General features: G+C 36.9%; 1 protein-coding gene across 1 annotated transcript in view; it reads right to left on the reverse strand.

Moving 5' to 3' along the window:
• Window positions 1-18,058, reverse strand: part of LOC135078702 (reversion-inducing cysteine-rich protein with Kazal motifs) — a 53,247-nt gene extending 35,189 nt beyond the window's left edge. The window contains exons 1-3 of the mRNA XM_063973249.1: window positions 17,667-18,058; window positions 14,451-14,566; window positions 12,162-12,217 (exon numbers count right to left, since the gene is read on the reverse strand). Coding sequence (XP_063829319.1) covers window positions 12,162-12,217; window positions 14,451-14,547 — 153 coding nt within the window. The 5' untranslated portion in view covers window positions 14,548-14,566; window positions 17,667-18,058. The remainder of the gene's footprint in view (window positions 1-12,161; window positions 12,218-14,450; window positions 14,567-17,666) is intronic.
• Window positions 18,059-21,841: the final 3,783 nt, after the last annotated feature.

A 21,841-nucleotide genomic window follows, 5' to 3' on the forward strand; every position in this document is an offset into this window, starting at 1 on the left:
TATTATAGAGTTCAACGCTACATCACGATACACGTCCTGCGTGATACGTGAACGGAATGGCAGGTGTGGGCGATCGCTTCCTAGAAGCGCACGATTGTCACATGTCATGAAATATTAAAATGCGATTAAAAATTAAAACACGCCATTCTATCCATACGAACGATAAATGACACGTGAAGTAATGTTTTAACGTGACAAACACTTCCTAACTTCATACGTGGAAATCGCATAATTAAAATTCTAAAAGAGTAGATAACTACTCCACCTATAATGAATGGATGAATAGATGGTATCTACTCGTAAACGCAAACCTATTGACGGAAACGGATTCATCCCTCATTCATTACAATTTACAATTCAAGCCATTGAAATGCAAAACAAGCGAATGCAAACTCTTTAAATGCGAGTGAGCCTGCAGAATAGATAGTGATCAAGTAGCGAGATCTAGAATCAAATAACTAAACGCCGCAAGCCCGAGCTGTGACAAATAGCACCATTCGCAAGAAACGACAAAGACAATGAATCTATTAGGATTCGGAGCGCAACCGGGACGATCGTTTTGCATGTATGTCCATTAGTAAGCTCCACCAACCTCCACCTTCCTTTGATTCTTTTTCCCATGAACATAAAACTCAAAATCGAACAAAGCAATTACCAGCAAGAACAGCTCTATCCCAGTGGCAACGGAATAATAAAAATTTACCGGTCCAAAGTGCATTTTAGAGATTCAATCCAGGATTAACAGGTTAATCTTGCGATCTAGTTTACTTACTTACGCGGACACGGTTTATTTACAAGATTTCCTGAAGGACATTGAGGATCTCGTAAAAAGGTAAGCTTGTTTTTCTGAATTTGCTTTTACCTTCTTTAGAAGGTTTGAATAAAGTATGAGGATCATGTAACATGCATTTTTTGTTAATGTTTTATTTACGAGTATATGTGTACTTGTACATACATACCTACTGTAATATAGCCCGAAATCAGCAGTTTTATCTAAGTAATTTCAAAGTTAATGCCCTGAGAGTTTACCGAGTTTTAACGTGTCTGGGTTTGAAGATATCGCTGGTAAGCTCATGACTCCAAACCTTGGAATGTTTTAGATAAGAACTAGGTAATTATGAAGAAAGGGAACCAAAGAAACCAACCCAGTTCTTTAAATTTCCAATAAGTTTACTATGCAAACAATATTGATCAGATACGTACACTTGAAGATCTTAAAGTGTATAAGAGTAAAGACTGAGAGCTAATTAAAACACAAAGGTTCGCAGTTGACAGAATAAGACGCAAGTGAGTGCTGTCTGACGCCCTAAATAGTTTACTAAGACCAGACCGTAATAATTGCCGCAAGAGATACCTCTACATAGGGTTTGGAACTGGAAAAGCACAAAGATCGGACGAAAACTACTACTACTGAAAAATTCATCAGTAGAAAGCTCAACATGTGCTGGTAGCGAGAAACCAACGCGGCAGTCTTTCAGCGCTTTTATTGATTTACTGTTATAGTTACATTTGCAAACACAATTCCTAATAATTAATAATGTTCTTGAAGACTTTAGTATGGATATTTCACAACCTCTCTTTTTTTTAAAGAATATTACTTTAATGTATTAGTTAAATACAAATTACTAATAATCCCGTTAACCCCTCGGAGTAAGCTAAATAAGCTTGTGTTACGAGTGGGTTCACCACAATAGTCGAGCGCCGCAGATCGAACCCGCGTTCCTCGGATCACGAGTCGGCCAGTCCGACACCTTCACCGTCGCTTCGAATTGGTAATTGTATTCATAATGTGACAGCCCTACAACACTGGTGATGGTTGACTGAAACTAGCGAGAGGCGGTACTAAAATAGCGAACGCGACAAACTCGGTAATCAAAGAGCGGAATCAAATCGCTCCGTCAACGCTTTGATGTTTCTTTGTGATTTGTCTTCGTGTCACTGTCACTCGTATTAGTTGATTTACATACAAGCCCGCTTCTTTTGATACCGCGACTTTGTAGGCGGGTGTGACGTGGAATTTTCATTTCTGTAAACATTCCCCGGTTAAATTGAGCTCAAACAACGAAGGAAAATCAAAAGTAGTGTCGTTCTGATTTAACTAATCTTTGTAGCTTAACCCGTCAATGCGACAGGTCATAAAATAAAGTTCTATGAAACTATAGCACATAAAATTAAATGTAGCAAGACACAGATGACAGTCAGGTGTGATGTCTCAAATTGTTTTAATTTTGCAATCAATTTCAGCGATCTCCAACCCGCCTGCCTAGCGTGGAGATTATGGCAAAACCCTCCACTATAGTGGAGGAGGCTCATAGTCCAGCAGTGGACTGTAAAGGGCTGTTGATGATGATGATGATGAATCAATTTGCCATTGCCTAGTTAGTCAATTGACTCTCTGTATTTTGACTTTGAAGTTTGAACCCAAGTGTTTTTTCGGGGAACGCGTTATTTTAAAACACTGTAGACATTTATTAGTGGGGCAAACGTCTTTCTTTTAGCCGTTGTCAGCGCAGCAATAAAGTCGACTGGAGTGAGGACGTCACGCGGGCGCTGACAGCGTCGTGATTAACGACCCGAAGACGGCCCGATAAGGTTGCCAGGCGACCGGGGCTTTTGGGACTGTCCCACAATGAAATATGCTGATAACAAATAAGTACATTATAAATAAATTAGCTGGACCGACGACCTGGTGATGGTCGCGGGAGGTGCCTGGATGCTGGCGGCGCAGGACCGGTTGTTGTGGAAATCCTTGGGAACGGCCTTTGTCCTGCAGAGGACGTCATTTGGCTGAAACGAACGACTTTGTTTACGGCGAAAAATCTTACAAATTGACTAATTATGTTGAAAAGAAGAAGACATTATGTGACTCATTTTACTGGATTAAAATTCGTATAAGTAGGTACTGGTGACTGCCGTCAAATATTTTTTCAAATATCTGTAAGAAAGGAAAGCAAAGAAGCTTAAACAAAAAACAGATGAGCATTTCGGTGTTTAACGATAGGCAGATTTTTAACAACGTTAAAAACGTCAAATTTTTGAAATCAGTGACCATCAATGTCCTAGAATAAGAAAAACATCTGGCACCCGTAATACCCAAACATCCCCACCCTCTTCACCCCTCCTGCCACTGGCACTTCACTACATAATAATGGCATGTAAGGAAGCGGTAAAAATGCGATATCCCGCATTCCCGATACCACCGCCCTTATTGACATGTCGGGAATGTACACGCAAAATTAAATACCGAACAGGTTGATTACGGCTATGTGGGGAAAATCATTTTACCTTACAAATTATGATAATGTTATGAGTCTTATTTTTTATTGAAGTTAAGTATACGAAAATATCCAAACACAAAGTACTTATAAACTTTTAAATCTCTTCATTAGCTAAGTAAATAAAATTGTTTAATTCTTACCAAGCAAAGGAACCAAATGAATCAGAATAAGCATATGTTTTATGTCCAATTTAAGTCAATGCAGTCTTCATCAAAATCTACAAACTTATATCACAAGGTAAATGTAGAACAAGAATTAAAACCGTCACCTGATTTTGATTCAGCGTTAAATAAATTAGTCCACTTTCAGTCACTGACAAAAGGGTTAAGCCCTCTTCGCTCAAACGAGGCCAATCCCAGCGAAATTTATAAAAAGATGAGCCTATATAAAGCCACAGCCATAAAAGGACTTGGGATTACCTACTTTTCCGCTGCACTTTAAGCTGATGTGACACACGTAGTCTCTTCGCTAAAGTAAAATAAAATTAGTATCAAAAAAATTACATAATATAATTACTATGCAAAAACCATTTCTTTGATCCTAGTAACGTTTCCGGCCATGAATTATCAGACAAAAATTCGAACGAAACATCAAAGAGGAATTTATTTTACCCGAAAAACCTCAAACAGTTAAAAAGTATGCGTTTGTCCCACAGTGGGATGCCGTGGGCTGAAAATAAATAAATGCGAAGAATGTGTAACGCGCGGGACAGGCGCGTCTTGAAGGGTTAACGCGTCTATTTCCACCGCCTTTGATGCGCGTTTGTTTGTTTTCGCAACTTTCTACCCGAAGCGAGATACATTTCGAGTAACCAAATGTATTGAGATATCAGTTTACATTTTAACTAAGAGTCTCCCCAGACTGCAGACTGTTTATCGCCTGATAGTGTAGTCGGGCAGTTAATCAGTATTGTTTTGAGTAAGTATTAATCAATATTGAACATGTCTGAAAGCGCGCATATTACATCGATTTGGTATCGGCCGATTCCTCATACAAATTAGAAGCTGACCAAAGTACTATCATATCAGCCGATAAAAAAAGTCTGTATTCTGCGGGGACTCGTTAATAGTTACTAAGTTAAATGTCAGAAAACTTTGCGTTTAAATAAACTACGAGTATAGAAAACTAAAACTGAAATGTAGGTAAACATCAGTCAAGCCAATCAATATTGATTTAACTAGATATACCTAGACATAGAGACCGAGTGATCCGGTAAATACCAACTGTCTACGTGAGCGGCATGCCGTAACGCTGCCGTGGCTACGTAGTGCTACAGCAATGCCTGATCCGTGATTGGAAAATGGTACACTTGTATAATAGTCATTTGTTTTTGCAATCATTACACTTGTTTATGTAGTCACTTGTTTTTACAATCAATCTGTCTTAGACGCTCCAGCATAATTTTAACCCTACCAATGTTTGGAACAATGATGAGAGCTGTAAGTCACTGGTCTTCGCAATAAGTATTAAAACGTCACAGAAAAAAACCCTTTGCCAATGTTATAATGTTACTGGGACTACGAGAAATGATGCTACGATAGAGAACATTGCAATAACGATCTAGCGTCTAGTTTCCTAATAAAGATCTAGCGTCAAACAAAACAAAGAAAATGTAGAGTGCTGTTTGATTGGACATAAGGCCTACATCCACTTACAGTCCAATTACACCAGCCCATTGCTAGAGTAATCCTCTCCCAAGATACAAGCTAGTCCTGTCAAGTTCACCATAAGCTGAGGGGCTGGCTAAACTGACAGCAAACTTAAATGCAGTGGAGTTAAATGCCACCACGTCTACGTGACCAGCATGCCTTCTTCCCGCAAATACGCAGGCTATGTTGCAATTGCGTCTTGTTTGAACTTGACACGATGTCTCGTGTGCGTTTCCACGTGGATATTTTTCTTGTTTTTCCAGCAGATTTACAGTCTGGGTTTGTAACTATGATATTATGTAAGTTATGTTACTCGTAAACTACTCAGTACTCAATTCTTCATTTCACAGTGTAGATTAGGTCTTAAATATAGATAATTGGATCACCATGAACCTAACCGTAGCAATAACAATAACCGGTGCTTTTTGTATAGAGTTTGAAAGATTTTTGACGTTGATCAAAGTTAAAGTATGTTATCCTTTCAAAATTACTTTGTTTCAAAGACAAATCGTGTAGAGCATATGGTGGTAAGCTTTTGACTGTCTCTCTATGTAACTCTTAATATGTTCGTATACCTACGTTATCTAACTCCTATCTTCGTAAGCCTAAGTTTGATTTCAGATATATTGAGTAACCTCTTCACTCTATACAGTAATTATTTACTACTGTCGCTTCGCTAGATTAACGAGAGTAAACACAAGTGTCGTGTAAACGCTACGGTCGTCAGCCGTTACGTGACCTGTCTCGACTGACGTCCCGCAGGCCCGCCAAATGCCCGTGATTGTCACGTCGATTCGTGCTCGGCGGCGCCACGTAAGCAATTTGCCAAATTACGTTATATTATGTAGAGTTATCTACGGTTGAATGGACTACACGTGTGTGTAATGTACTCGTACCTACATAGAAGCGACAATTTTCATATAAATCTGATTTAATGCAAAAGCACATGGGAAATGATCAATAAAAAATCATGAACTAAGTTTATCTTCAATGGACGCGTCATAAACATTTTTTGTAAAATATGAACTGTCATCCAATATAACACCGAGTTAGGTACCTAATCTACCTAAAAATTAAATATAGTTTCAGCTGTTGGAATCGCGACAACCTGGCCCAGTCGCCGCGGACATCAAAGGGGCCCGCCATCTTTGAACTAGCCGCGCGGAGACGGCCGCAAACACTATGATGTGCGCGGGCGCACTTAGAAATATTAATAAAAATTATTTCACACCACCCATGGTATGGATGATGTCATATAAGTGGCATGGAATAACAACGAGCGGGCTTCGTGCGCTAAGTGTATAAATTGTCAGGGTCGGTCCCTTGAATGATAATGAAATGGATCATAAACGACCGCGTGAAAAGAGAATAAAAATCTCCTCATTCATATTGATTTGATTTCCTTTGAATGCTGCACAATAACATTTATTGGATAATTCTAACTACACAGTGTTTCCTGCAACGATTAGAGAAAGAAAATGATAAACACGACATAATTATTAAGTTCCACGCTGAAAAGCGTGGACGCTTTTACGCTGGTATACTGGAATACCCACAATGGACAGTTGAAAACGAGAAAACATGTGTTGAGTTAGAAAACATTTAGAACGCTTGTTAATTTATTAAAAGCTCATAAATTGCAAAGTACACAGCAACATCCTCTCGTTCCGACCGCGAAAAGTTTTAAAAGCTTATTCTGTGGAAGCTCGTAAAAGAACATCCTGCCGATTTCATATTTCACAAGTCACTTTCATTGAGCCGCGGGCGCAGACCAATAAATACAGATGTATACGCGCGGGATAGGTGCTACGTGTTTACACGTAGTAGTTGGCAATAGGCTACGAGGTGATGTATCGCTGAAAATTTTTAGAATGTCGATAGAGTCAGCGTAGTTATATCGATATTCAAAGTTTACTTATGTAAATTAAATTTAAATTAACGCAAAATAAAGCTGAGATGACAATTACAACACTGAAAAAAATGTTTGGTTACTGCTTACACAACAAAAGTGACCACCGAACACTTTGGATATGAGGAACAAAATGTTGTGTAAATTAAACAAATAATTCTGTAGTGAGCTAAACTTAGTTTGGTTATACTTAACACTTAGTTCGGTGGTCACTTTTGTTGTGTAAGCAGTAACCAAAAAGTTTTTTCAGTGAATGAATGCTACAAATTACGTTACCTAGTAAACTAGTCTATTTTCTGCTACAGACGTTAGTAAGTGCTACGAGCGCTGAAGTTTTCAACGCTGGAACAATATTTCTCATACACAGCTACCTCTCGTAGCATAAAAGTCTGCAAATGTCACAAATATGATAATGTGTTTAATATGAAATTCAGTACTGCTCAGATATTAACATCCCTGATTCCCTAACACTCGCCAACGACCTACGCAGTCAGACGACACCGTCCTCCTCACATCTCTCGCGCGATTTACGAGCCAAATATAAACTATGATTGGCACCTAATTCCTTTACCCTAACTAACATGCCAATTGAAGTATCTGCAGTCCACGCCAATACCAGAATTCGATAAAAGGGAATGCCTGGCATCCCTACAGCACTGTCCACCGACCGATGCAATACTCGTACATTCCGATCGTCACTTGACAATTTCTCCCACGATATACCTATTCTAAATACACAGTGGAGTACGAGTAGGTACATATAACTATTTCCTATAACTACAATCTACTTATAAATAACCGACTCTACATTTAATTCTTGACTGACTCTACCTCTCCAAATTAGGTACAAAAGTACTTTATCGCATAGAAATCGTTAACAAGTATAACATTATCTACTACTAATAAAATCGATGGAATACCAATCGAAAACCAAGCATCCCTACAGCAGCGCCCATCGGCCGACACGGTTCGACGCCGGCGATGCCACTCCGCAACACACGATTTACGATCCCAATAGAACCCAACAAACTGTACCTACCTCCGTATGGTAATCCGCACAAATATTTAAACTGAATACGTGCTGGCCAGATGTTTGCGCGGAGAAACCCCTTGGTATGCTGGCCTACTTCCTAAGATTTATATGTAAAGCATTACATGTTTATTTTTAAGAGTGCACGCCTATGAGGGAATTTCAAAACGTTTTCATTTACCTATTAACTGGATGTTCATTAAAATTTGTACCTAATTAATTTATTATATACCTATTCTAGCCAATCATAACCAACTAAGGTCTAAGGTTACTTATGACAACAATATGAATCACGCATGATAATTAAGTCGGAAGACGAGGACGAATATATAAGAGCAAATTACGATTACTGTTTGTAAAAATAAGTCATTTATTGTTTGCAATAAAAAAAGATAGCAGATAACTTAAAATGCACGATGTTTTCAACAACAAAACTACTCTAAAATACAAAACTACTTTGAAACACGCAATCCATTTTTCTATCAATGGTAATAGCACTATTACTGACATTGATTATTCTGCAAAATGATAGCTACCTTCACCTTTCAGGGAATCCCCGAAGCGTGCGCTGAGCACTTGTTATTAGAGCATCAATGTTATTATTACTACATTAATGTTCCCTACTGTCACTACCACCTCCCCATTGCTGTCCCCATGAACCATTACTGCATACGAGGCGACGACGCGAAGGTACCAATTACAATCCACAGCAACACGAAAATGGGCTAAGTGTTTAATATCTATAGGTAGAGCAGCATTTTCCTTCCCCGCTTTAATGGTAATTAAAGGGTAATGGCTGCATTTGGGACGCTTAGAAGTACTCTGAAAATGGTTACCCATTACCAAAACCATAAGAAGCTGAAAGGAGTCGAGGAGAGAAAACCGATTAATTAATAAAAAAAACTACCTCATGTGATTTTCAAACATAAGCAATGTCTTTTATTCCTGAACCCGAAGATTTTTCAAAACTAGTTATTTTCCCTGTATTTTAGAGTTTAGTGTCGAATGAAAAACTTTTATAAATTCAGTGCTATTTTATAATACAGTACACAACAGCAAAATTAATCTCAAAATACCGCTCATGAAAAGCCGTAGATATAATCTATTTTAATCCTATAATACCCTTCTAATTAAAACATGTCCTATAATTATTTTTCTATTCAAAGATGGCTTCCATTAATTGGTAAGGGGAGGGAGGGTTAAATACTAGTAATAACGGCTTAACGAGCCAATTTATTTAGATTGTCTTTGTGTCGCCCTAACCACTTACAATCAGTTTGTCTTAGTTGAACCACAGTTGAACACACTTGATGATTTTAGTGAACATAAAAAGTAGAGACTATTATTAGATGTCTGCTATTTTGGGGTGGATCGATGCGGGGTAAACTGTATTAATGATAATGAGCTTATGCCATTTATGAGCCCTCACAACTGCTATCAAGACTCTTAGCTCAGGCTAATACAATACTCATCTCAGCAAGTCCAGTATGAGTTTTGCGACACGCCATTTAAACTCCTGAAATGATTGGTTAACGCCATTTTCCGTAGCATCTACGATTATGTCTACTACAGGATTTAAACCACTGCCTAAACATCACCAAATCCTATCTTCTATTCGAACACAAACACATTCTCTATTATAGGTCTTTTGCTTATCGCCCCTCCCTAAGGTGCGAAGTTGATTTTACTCAAGAATAGGTCTTATCTAAGTATCTATCGGTTCTACAGAATCTAAAACTTATCAACGGGACTCTACCAATATTATTTAGTGTTATGAATCAATCCTGATTTCGCACAATTACATACACGGGTCACTTTTTAGTGCAGTTTGAAAAGCACATATGCATTTTAGTAGTAGTAATTACATTTTCACATTACAATTAACGTGTCAATACCGAAGTCAAGTGTTACAATTGTCAGCGTCGTGTTAAAAGCGAAGTCAATTAAAGTTTAAAATAAATAACAGGAAACAAAAACGGACGGGTCTCAAGTTACGTTTGATACACCTAACTCTAAAATTGCCGGATGCGAGTGACGGCCGCAGACGACGCCGGCTGGTACACACATATTATGTTTACCCGACTGGGAAAAGTGGATTTGGATTCATATTTGAAGTTCGTAGGATAAATAAGTACAAATGTAAATTATTAAGTTAATATAGTTCTATAGGACTCCTTACTCCTCCCCTCAATTATGCCTAAAAAGGTACTCCTCCGAGTTTTTCAAATACTTTTCACTAATGAATATTCACCTAAATTTCAGTTAAAAGTTAGGAGCGATGTAAATACATAAAGGTTAATTTATTTAACTTTATCTAACTCTGTTATTTTACTTGTGGTTACAGATGCGAATGCGGATCTTTTTTTGGAATGAATGCTGATTAGGTATCTATAATATAAAAATTAATCGCAAAATGTGTTATTAAGCACATAACTGCGCCTGGACCAATTTTACCATTTTTTTAATATTCGTTAAAGTCCAAGGATGGTTTTTACGGCCAGAAAAGTTCGAATAATTTCCGGAGAAAGTTTGAAAACAGCGGGCGGTAAGCTAGTGCTAAATAAAAGTAGCATCGGTAATAAATAAATAATGCACGTTAGAGAGCTATTTCTATTAATCAATTCGACTTTGATTTCTTCATCAACTACACGAATGTGTGCATTGAGGAATCGAAGGCGCAAGTTGTAACTTATTCAGACGGTGTCGCGGGGAGGAAGTGGCCGTCAGCCTAACGAGGCGTATTTAAATACGGGGTATTAGTGCATACCCCGGTACCCATATTTCCCGACACCACTCCAAGATAAAACCCCTTTTAATATGACAACCCTGAGATATGATTTGGTATGTTTACGCTAATTTTATCTAATTTACGCAACAGTGTTTTGAGAGAATGTAATATAACATGATATTTTATCAATGTCATAAGTCTTTCCGGGATCAAACACAAATCCTGTTTTCAGAAGTTCGAAATGTAACAAAAATAAAAATAATTTGAGATATTTTTTTCACTTAATTAATGCTCTAAACCAGTGGTTCTTAACCTTTAAGTCATGAGGGACCATTTTACCAAATTTCTGTCTTGTCAGGGACCACCTCATAATCGGTCAAAACCAGTTTGACTGCAAAAATCAGTTAAAAGTGGTTTTGACCAAGGTGTGCAGGTGCACTTCGTGGACCACTCGGTATGCTTCCAGGGACCACCAGTGGTCCGCGGACCACCGGTTAAGAACCACTGCTCTAAACTATGTAGTCTTAATTCTCCAAATAACTATTTTAAAAATCAAAAGACCTCAAAGCCTCATACCTCATCTCATCTCATTACACAACGTTTCAATTATGTCACTAACCCTTCCGTTATTTCACGTGCAAGATTTAAGACTTAGAACCCGGAATCTGATGGCAATCCCGTATTCTAACGCTGGCAACACTGATCTCCCGCGATAATGGCTTCACTTTATTCACGCGGCGCGCCTTCCTCGAAGCACACACGACGACGCCTGGTTTACAAGTGACAATGACGTGACGCCACGATTTCCTCACCATATTTCAATAACTACCAGGTAGTCGCAGCATATAAATGTTCAAAAACTAATGCAAATGAATGATGAACAATAGGATGTTTGACGACGAAAGGAATTCCATTTTATAGTGTTCTTCCGTTTTTTTTTTTCAACTTCCAGAATCCTTATGCACTGTTTCCCAAAGAATATTATACAAATGGAAACTTCTTAAAACGCATAATTTAATTACAGAAGTAGAACCTAATTTCAGCATCAAAACTATACAACATCAAAGACCATCGATCCCGTGAAAGGAAATCGGGGGCGATCTGAATATGAAAAAATATCGGTTGACCCGTTTCCAGCGGCTCAGCTAAAAATATCCCCCCGAAACTTGGGGAAGCAATAAATCTGCTTAATTAGTCAATTTAGCTTTCCACTGAGAAGTTTGATTGGAAATTCTTGTGGTGCGATTAAGATTCTATGAGCAAGCTTTGGAGGAATGCCTGACACCGGTCCCGTGAATGCCGAGTGGGGCGTGTCTTCATGGAGGTTGATATCCCTTCCACGATTATGTGGGAATATTCAACAAGTTCATCAAAGATTGAAGATTACATCGATTTTCCTTACATGGTAGTACCACAGTAGTACCTACTTGTTTTTCATTCTTCTCACACTTAGTCACACAGACTTGGTTGCATTCTCTTAAGAAATAGTAACTAATTAACTATCACTCGTTACATATTAATTACCCATTGAACGAATGCCTATTCAAAACAGTTCTTGGACACATACCTTTTCGCAAACACTTCTGCAAGTCCCCTCAGCTTTCGTGCAGCACATGGAAATATCTGAAAATAAAATAGTCGATTGACAATTGAACTGAATATTTTTCGGGCAGATGATTAGTTGAAATTGCATTATGGTTTCTTGTAATAACAGAGTCATTCTGCCTTCTTTTCAGTTTGTTTCAGCCTAACGCCGCTCAAGGACTCAAGGAATTTAAAGTAACCTATTAGTCCAGTCAATAAAGCATTATAGATGGAAAACTGTAGAACACAATTTCTGACAAAATGTGGAATGTTTATTCAATTATAATATGACTGCGATTGATCTGACATTATTTAAGTGAAAATTCTTTTTTATGTAAATGAAATTTGATAAGTTTGATTTATAATTTTGCATGCCAAAAGGTGGAAGATGGAGATACTAAAATACTTGTAATACCTACATTTACCCATGTTCGCAAAATAAATATATTTGATTTGATTTGATTTGATTTGACTTCAGGACTTTATTTAGACTAGTTAGGAGGTGAACATAGCAAAAGTCCCCGCCCTTAGCCCTTGAGCCGGCGGAGAGAGGGGGGTTTAAAGGTGCCACTTTTCGGTTTTTCGCTTAATCCTCGGAAACTATGCGTCCTAGTGACATGACTACTATGAACCAAAAAAAGCATATTCAATTTGCTACAGATGAGATAGACAAGGGCGGAACTTTTGCTATGTTCACCACCTAACTAGGCTAAATAAAGTCCCGAGGTCAGAAACTGTGTTCCACGGATTTCTCTCTACACCGTCGTTAAGGCATTCATTGACTGGACTATATGCCACTTGGAAGTAGTTAATACCTACAGAGCTTTTATTAGTTGAAGATCTTTTCAATTTGATTCCTTCCCTCTTTCAAGCAAAACTTTACAATTTTAACAACTACGCGCATCAATATTATTTCTATCAGTTTTATAGCAATAGAAAATTATTGAAACTGACTAAAGCTGCTTATAGACTCTTAATGCACTCAGATTCAAAATCTCATAACCAAGCAGCCCTACCCCAACAGCTGCTGCCAAACCACAATAAAATGGCTGCGACAGATACGGATGGCCATCGCAAGCCGGGCGGCGTTTGATCTATCCGTCCAGTAACGACCGACTTTATTCGCTCTGTCAACTGCTTTATAGACGTGGAATTAGTCTTTATTACATTACATTGCTTTACAACATGTCTACAGAGCGCTGTAAATCATGGACATTATTCGTAATAAATACGCGAAATAAATAAATAAATAAATAAAAGAAATGCTTGCCGAAAACGTAAAATCATTTTCTCTACCTAGAGTCCGCAAGTTTTCTTAAAGACGTTATCCACGCGACAAGATTGATAATATTTTATAGTCTAAAATTGTACGAGTACTACTTCGAAATAGATAAGATTTGTATATTTCACTATTTCTAAACCAAAAGCCATCCTATATTGTCAGTTAAGAAGAGTTACTTAACATTAAACAATGCAAAATGGAGCCCTTTAACTGAACCACATTTTAAGCCAGAAGATAAGCATTTAATTGAAACGCTTTAAAGCTTTAGGGCCTAAATCAGCGAGCAAAATTTCCGCAGTCACTTGCGAATCCATGGCGGTCCGATAGACGCCTCCAATATTAGGATTAAAGAGAAAGCCGAAGTGGATAATTGCGTAGTGGACTAGGTGGGCACAGACCTGTTTAATAAGCCTAGAGCCAGATTTCGATGAAACCAAATTATAGGCACCCTTAGAAAGCTAGATGACAGCTATAGCGCTTATTACCGGATGATAGCGTAATATTCTATAAAGACGCAGGCTTTACTATAACCCATTTCACTAATGGCTGCCCTCGCGTACGCACGGCTCGGATTAGATATGCAAAATATAGTCGTAAGATGACGGCAGTTATAATTTTCTTGCTTCAGAACTCTATGAGATAAGAATATTTACCGATCGGATTCTAGGACAAGACCAGTTTCCGCTATCGTCGTTACTTTATAAACACATCTTTTAAGAGGAACGGCTTTTTATAAGTCATCCGCTAAAGTAGTGTAGCAGTTTGTTTCCAATCAAAATAATCAGTTTTTTACGTGTTATGTAACCATTTACTAAGCATTTCTTCTAGTAATTATGAGACTTTCATTAATAATACTGTTGCAATATTTATTTTTCGTATAATCAACGCGTTAGCTACATTGAACCGCTTATATTACCGCCTAATGATTCTTAAGAATAAGTAAATATTAAATAAGAAATCAATAAACAACTTAGTCCATTAATTATTTACCTTGAGTGGTAACGTAAGCAGCTGCAATGACTACCAGCAGGAATCTGCTCTTCCACCAACTGATATCCATGGTGATATCTCTCCGATAAGCATCCATGTTTCTTTCTTCAAGTCATCTGCAAATAAAATACAAACTTAAAATTTTGCTAACTAACATATTTTACAGGCAGTTCTATCATGTCTAGTCTAATAAAAGCATAATCATCATCATTTCTTGTAATAATGTTCTAGCCAAAAGTAATATTTTCTTAGTTTTCTCAAATTTTTGCAACCCGCACGTATTTTTTTGCTGGCTTCATTAATTTGAAAATATGTGTATCGCACATACTCGTATTTTATGTAAAAGATACATCATCTCACAGGTGATACATTGAAGGAAGACAACAACAACGTATACTGTACTGAAACTATTTTATCGCAGCTCGTAACTTCAGATGTTCGTGAAACGAAGTACCTACGTTGTGCAAGCAGCGCTTTTCCCACAGAATTTTATATTTTTATGTGTGGTATAAATCCACCGTGATGTGTAGGTATGTGTGCAAACCTCTGTTCACAACAAAGTTATAGGAAAAATATCCTATAAAAAGTTCGTCGTATAAAACTTATTTGAGAATACCAAAGTTATGGGCTCATCTACATATCCTATTTCTTGTTTACATGGATTAGGTTACAAATAAAGAAAAATCAGACGTAAAACGCACTTTTAATTCGCTAATGTACGATGTATATTTTAATTACTATCCCCAGACTACGAGTATAATGAATCTGCCACCCCCAAAATTTATTTTGTTTTATTTTATTTGTTCAAAAAACACATACAGAGTACCTACAATCAACAAAGTACATAATTATGACCAACAATAAATACAGTTTTAACGTGAACGTAATTGAACTTTAAGCATTACCTCAAACCAAATTATGGCTCTACATCTCCCACAGTCCTTGACTCGTATTTTTGTCCCAATCAATATTTCTTCAAAAGTATTTCATATTGTCAGTACTTAAACCTACAGCATTTTATTAGGGTCTCTAAAGTTTTCTCCTCGCGTTCCTTACTGCGGACTCTGGAGACTGATAAAAATACTTTAGTACCCACTATCTGCCTCTTCCAAGTCGGCTACAGGGCTCGCGCCCCATAAAAAGTTTTCGCGTAAACAACTTTGTAGCTCCAAAAGTGTGAAAGTTATTTTAAAACTAGCTTTCCGCCCGCGGCTTCGCTTCGCCCGCGTGGAATTTTGTCTGTCACAGAAAAACAATTTCGCGCGCGTACCTATTTGCTCACCGTTTAGACCTACCCTGGACTACGACAAACATTTTAAAACCAAAATCAGCTCAATCGGCCCAGCCGTTCTCGAGTTTTAATCAGACTAACGAACATCAATTCATTTTTATTTATATAGATAGATATTCATAGCGGTCAATAATTTTGTTCTGAGATATTTGAAAGCAAAATGATTTAAATTATTACTACGAGTGGGTGTTGATTAAGAATGTGATTGCACTGAAAATATTAAAGATTGAGAGAGTTGAACACATTGATTCAAAATCATTATGGAAGCAAAGTGCTTATTTCTTTTTTCATGTTTCGTGAACATTTTCAACAACAAAGATTTATTTTCACTTGAACTTATGAGTATGTCTAATTTCAAGTCTAAGGTTTGTACCGACTGGGATAAAAATCGTCTGAATCGTTTTAGATCCGTACTATAATGATCTTATACAATAAGTTAGTTAAAGTAGAGAAAGTAAATGTAGCTCAAGGTTTACCTAACAAAGACTTTTCTGCAGGCTTACTCAAGAATAGTTCAGTCCTACTTATTCAGGAAAGTGTAACTACTCTTGATAAATAATATTAACAGCACTTGAAGTATAATTAAGCCGTATCTTAGGTACACAGCACCTATAAGCTTGACGTAGCTAGGAATTTATGTACAGCTTGCGCTAGTACACGGTCGTTACAGCTCGTAATGAATCATTTGGAGCGCGGCTGGAAAAGTAAGTAGATCTTTATAAATAATATTACCGGCACTTGAAGTATAATTAAGCTATATCTTAGGTACACAGCACCTATAAGCTTGACGTAGCTAGGAATTTATGTACTTGTGCTAGTACACGGTCGTTACAGCTCGTAATGAATCATTTGGAGCGCGGCTGGAAAAGTAAGTAGATCTTTATAAATAATATTACCGACACTTGAAGTATAATTAAGCTATATCTTAGCTACACAGCACCTATAAGCTTGACGTAGCTAGGAATTTATGTACTTGTGCTAGTACACGGTCGTTACAGCTCGTAATGAATCATTTGGAGCGCGGCTGGAAAAGTAAGTAGATCTTTATAAATAATATTACCGACACTTGAAGTATAATTAAGCTATATCTTAGCTACACAGCACCTATAAGCTTGACGTAGCTAGGAATTTATGTACTTGTGCTAGTACACGGTCGTTACAGCTCGTAATGAATCATTTGGAGCGCGGCTGGAATTTAAATTGTTTCTGTTCCTTATCTCGGAGGGATGGAAAAATTAAAAGTGCAATTTAAAACACTGTTTCGTAGAGAAGCATTAAAATGAGAGTGCAATGGGAATCTATTTGGGATTTTGTAATTAAACCTTAAGTTTTACAAACCATTGCATTTACTACTCTACCAATAACCTAATCTGTACTTTTTCTTATCAATCGTTAATATTGCATTAAAAATATTTATGTAGAGTCTGCCATAATAATATAAAACGTAAACAGTTACTTCAACATTAATGTTACGTTATATTACTCTAATAAATTCAATTCAACAATTAATGGTGCTTGGTTCGTAGCATCGCATCGTAGCACTTATTGGATATGATACATTTACCTAACTACTTATATGCAAACTTTGTAAAGTGTAATATTCTCATGTATTTAATCTTAAAATAAATAGGACTCCACTATATTACTGGCTATAATTTTATTATGTTTCTCAAAAAACTAAACAGGTGCACGCACCAACTAAACAAAAGATTTAAGTAACTATGTAACTAACTTATCTGTATGTATCTCTGAGTTTTGTTTTTGTATGGAAACAGTAGGTACTCTTACACTTCAAAAATTGAATTCGTTATCATTCCGTAAATCCGTAACAAATAACCTACACAGCGAATCTATATTTTCATACAAGTAACTGAAATATTTTGTAAATAGCAATATTTATCAACACATAATGTTTTTCCTCTTACCAAAAAACTTTAGAAGATACTCGTTATCTGCGACATGCCGGTTCCTTGTTTATTATTAGCGCGTTAGATCTAATTTTAGTCCATTATTTTTATCACCGCTCATCTCATTTATCACTTCAAAATACTCCCGTAGTCTTATCTTTACACTCTTCTAATCTTCCCTCATTTTGTTCGAAGTTAAACAAACTGACCTTTTTTCAATACACAACACAAGTTTTTAAAGTTTGTAAACATAGACACAAAAATTAAAAATCACACGACAAACTCTTTGGAACGTAAAACTTTTGAAAAAAATAATCTTATTTATTTTTTTATTAGTGGCCTGAACACGTAGTTTCCCGCGCTTTTGCTCCGAGGACGAAACACAACCTCGGCGGCCACCTCGCTCGCGCCAAATTGACGCGTTACTAAATAGACCGACATAAATTCATTCAACTCCAGCCTCTACCCCCTCCATCCTGCTCGCTCCACTAGCTCCGTGTGCTCTACTGTCTCTCTTACACGCTTCCGCTTGATGAACCCTATTGAGCTCGTTAGTCATTAATTAATTCTGCATAAGAAAATTACTTTTAATTTAAACGGTGCACAGATGGAACCGATTCTGAGCGGCAACATTTGTATCGAATTTTAGGAATATTATTGTTTATTTATGAATTTAATATTTGTTTCAAAACTCATGATATCGTAAAGTTTTTGTTCAATGAAATTGACTAGACCGTAGATACTTCAAAATTCTTTGCTTCCTGCTTTTATTCAACTTTTATTGGATATGAATCATCCCAAATTACTATAACATCTTTAGAAGTACGAGTATTGTTAAATAGAACGTTAGTTTAAAATGTTACGACGAGTATAATACAATGTTCGACAAAATGTAGAGTCGAATTTTTTGTTTCCAGATCGCACATATTACAACTACATAAGAAGTTTAACTTGGTGTGCCGTCTTCTACTTCACGAATCACCTGTATTCTGCCTTAATCCAAACCCAGGTAGTACCTCGTACGAGGTAAGAAATAAAAAGCCAAAGTTAAGACCTAAAGTTTCCCTCGCGAATTGAAATTTAGTGTTCCAACCGCCGCTTTAAGCTGCGAGTGCCGACTTTGTCCTACCTTCGTTTTTGTCCCTTTAGTTTCCTCCAGCTCCACCTAATGAATTCCAACTTACTCTAAGTACTCTGAAAATATCGCTTTTAATATTTTTCAATCCTGAAAGTAAAACTTACATCGCTATCACAAATATAGAAGTTATATGGTCACTTTATTACAAGGGTCATTCCACAAAAATATGTCAACTCTTAGTCCGCGCCACATTTCACATGGAATATTTGTTAATATTTTATTCCAAAATTGTTAAATAACAGCTCGCAATGTGTTTTATTCATCACCCATTTATATTTTTTAAAACTATTTTTAAAACATCTTAAATTCCTTTTCAATGACCCAAAACGTCATTCCCTAGACATGTCCGTACTCCAAAAGTTTGTGTTTTGGAACCCATATTTATAGAAACATCAATTTGATCCTTTGTTTTAATTAACGAATAATCTATTTAAATGTATATTACACCAAATTCTATTAATATTTTGCGGTTTCAATAAACAATAATTTGATTTTCTGTACTTGAAAAAGAGTCTACAGCTTTTAGCGTCATTCCCTCGCCACGCACTGGTTTTATAATTTTGCGCTTCAATATGTATTTAGAGTGAATGACATTTAGTTGAGTTTAAAGTACGATACGAAGTCATCCTCAGACCATACTGGCTTTGCGGCAGCCGTTTTTTGAATTAGTGCAAACGTGCCTGTTGTTGCGGAAACATGTGTTCATCCAGGCACTTCGTCAGTCCCTAGTTGAGTAGCTTTATTGATTACAATAGGAAATTGTATATAATTTAATCGTATTTACGTGTGGTTTTTCGAATATTTTCGGCACATCGTATAAAGCATCTTATAATATAAAGTTAATCTGCATTTGTGTTAAGTTTTACTCCAAATCGTCAGTCCCTAGACCGTCAGGCCCTAGCTTTAAACGGCGTTAGGGACTAAATTACTAGTTAGGGAATGGCGTTTTTTATATAGTGATAATAAGAAAACAACCACATTAAGTATATTAACTTATCTATAAATGTTAAGGTTGTAAGTTTTATACTTTATTACAAGTCATATAGGAGTAATGTAGTATGAAAAAATTGAATATTATAATTTCTTCTAAAATAAAGCATAAAGTGACTGGCCCTTTTAGACATAACATGATTAATAAATAAACTATAATTTACACTAATAAAGTATTCAAAAGCATCTTAAAAAAGTTTAGGACAAAATGACGTCGAAAATATACAGATTTTTATGGAATGACCCACAAATAGTCCAGTCAATGAATGCCTTAACGACGGTGTAGAGAGAAATCCATGGAACACAATTTCTGACCTCGGGACTTTCTTTAGCCTAGTTAGGTGGTGAACATAGCAAAAGTCCCCGCCCTTAGCCCTTGAGCCGGCAGGGAGAGGGGGGTTTAAAGGTACCACTTTTCGGTTTTTCGCTTAATCCGCGGAAACTATGCGTCCTAGTGACAAGACTACTATGAACAAAAAAAAGCTTATTCAATTTGCTACAGGCGAGACCGTCAAGTTTTTCTATATCTTGTATAGTTTTTGCGGCATCTGCTCTAGAAGGTCTGTAAAATTGGAAATTTAATTTTTGTCTTACATGTTCCTATCAGGAGAAAATCGACTAAATCAACATTGAGCAAACACTATAGACATGCGGGAGCATGTTAAGCCTAGTTCCAGGGAGGGGACTGCACCGTGGGTATATTTAGACGAACCAATTGGAGCCACTTTTGACTCCTCATCATTCAAAAACTACTGTGCATTAACTCTTCAAATTTGGCTCATGTATTAAGACTTACAAGATATACATCAGCTTTAAATTTCATAAATATACCTCAAACGGTTATTTAGGTATTGACGTTCAAAAATCGACATTTACAACACTAATATCTATCTATCACCTGTGAAATGTTAAAATTTACTGGTTTTTTATTTGTTCCTTTGTATTTACATAACTACCTTTCTGGGTGCCAAATTTGAACCTTCGAGATCATCTGGAAGTGGTTAGAATTTGGTCTATAGGTCCGACATGTAGATTTTTGGACGTCAATACCTAAAGAACCGTTTGAGGCATATTTATGAAATTTGAAGGTGATGTATATCTTGCAAGTCTCAACACATGAGCCAAATTTGAAGTGTTAATGCACAGTAGTTTTTGAGTGATGAGAAGTCAATAGTGGCTCAAAGTGGTTCGTCTAAATATACGCACAGTGCAGTCCCCTCCCTGGAACTAGGCTTAACTTGCTCCCGCATGTCTAGAATGATTGCTCAATGTTGATTTAGTCGATTTTCTCCTGATGGGAACATGTAAGACAAAAATAAAATTTCCAATATTACAGACCTTCTAGAGCAGATGCCGCGAAAACTATACAATTTATCAAAAAAGTTGACTATCTCACCTGTAGCAAATTGAATATGCTTGTTTTGGTTCATAGTAGTCATGTCACTAGGACCCATAGTTTCCGAGGATTAAGCGAAAAACCGAAAAATGGCACCTTTAAACCCCCCTCTCCCCGCCGGCTCAAGGGCTAAGGACGGGGACTTTTGCTATGTTCACCTCCTAACTAGTCTAAATAAAGTCCTGAAGTCAGAAATTGTGTTCTACAGTTTTCCATCTATAATGCTTTATTGACTGGACTAAAAATCAAACTTGATAATTACTTATGTGTAAAAGAGTGCACACCAGACACCACAAAATTACCTGCTGTAAAACTCTATTTCAATTAAATTACGTAATTTACAGCAATTTCTGCATTGTTTGTGACTTTATCACCATCATCATCATCTAAAATTTGTTTCTAGGATAAACCTTAGGTATGCTGCAATTTAAATCAATAAATGAAAACTGAAACGTCACGTGAACTAAGTCTCGGGCGTCTTTTAATTATGTACTTGCTCTACTTATGTACATTACCTACTAATTCAGTATTCCTCTTCATTGACATCATTATGTTTAATATATTAAAACTTGTTTAAGTTAAGTTTACTTTCGCCTTCAGCAATTCGGAGTCTGAAAGCAGTTGACGTACTGTAAACGCGCCATGATTTATGGCCCCCTCGTAATGGGT

The sequence above is a fragment of the Ostrinia nubilalis genome, chromosome 15, assembly GCF_963855985.1.
Source record: "Ostrinia nubilalis chromosome 15, ilOstNubi1.1, whole genome shotgun sequence".
In the NCBI taxonomy this organism is placed as follows: domain Eukaryota; kingdom Metazoa; phylum Arthropoda; class Insecta; order Lepidoptera; family Crambidae; genus Ostrinia; species Ostrinia nubilalis.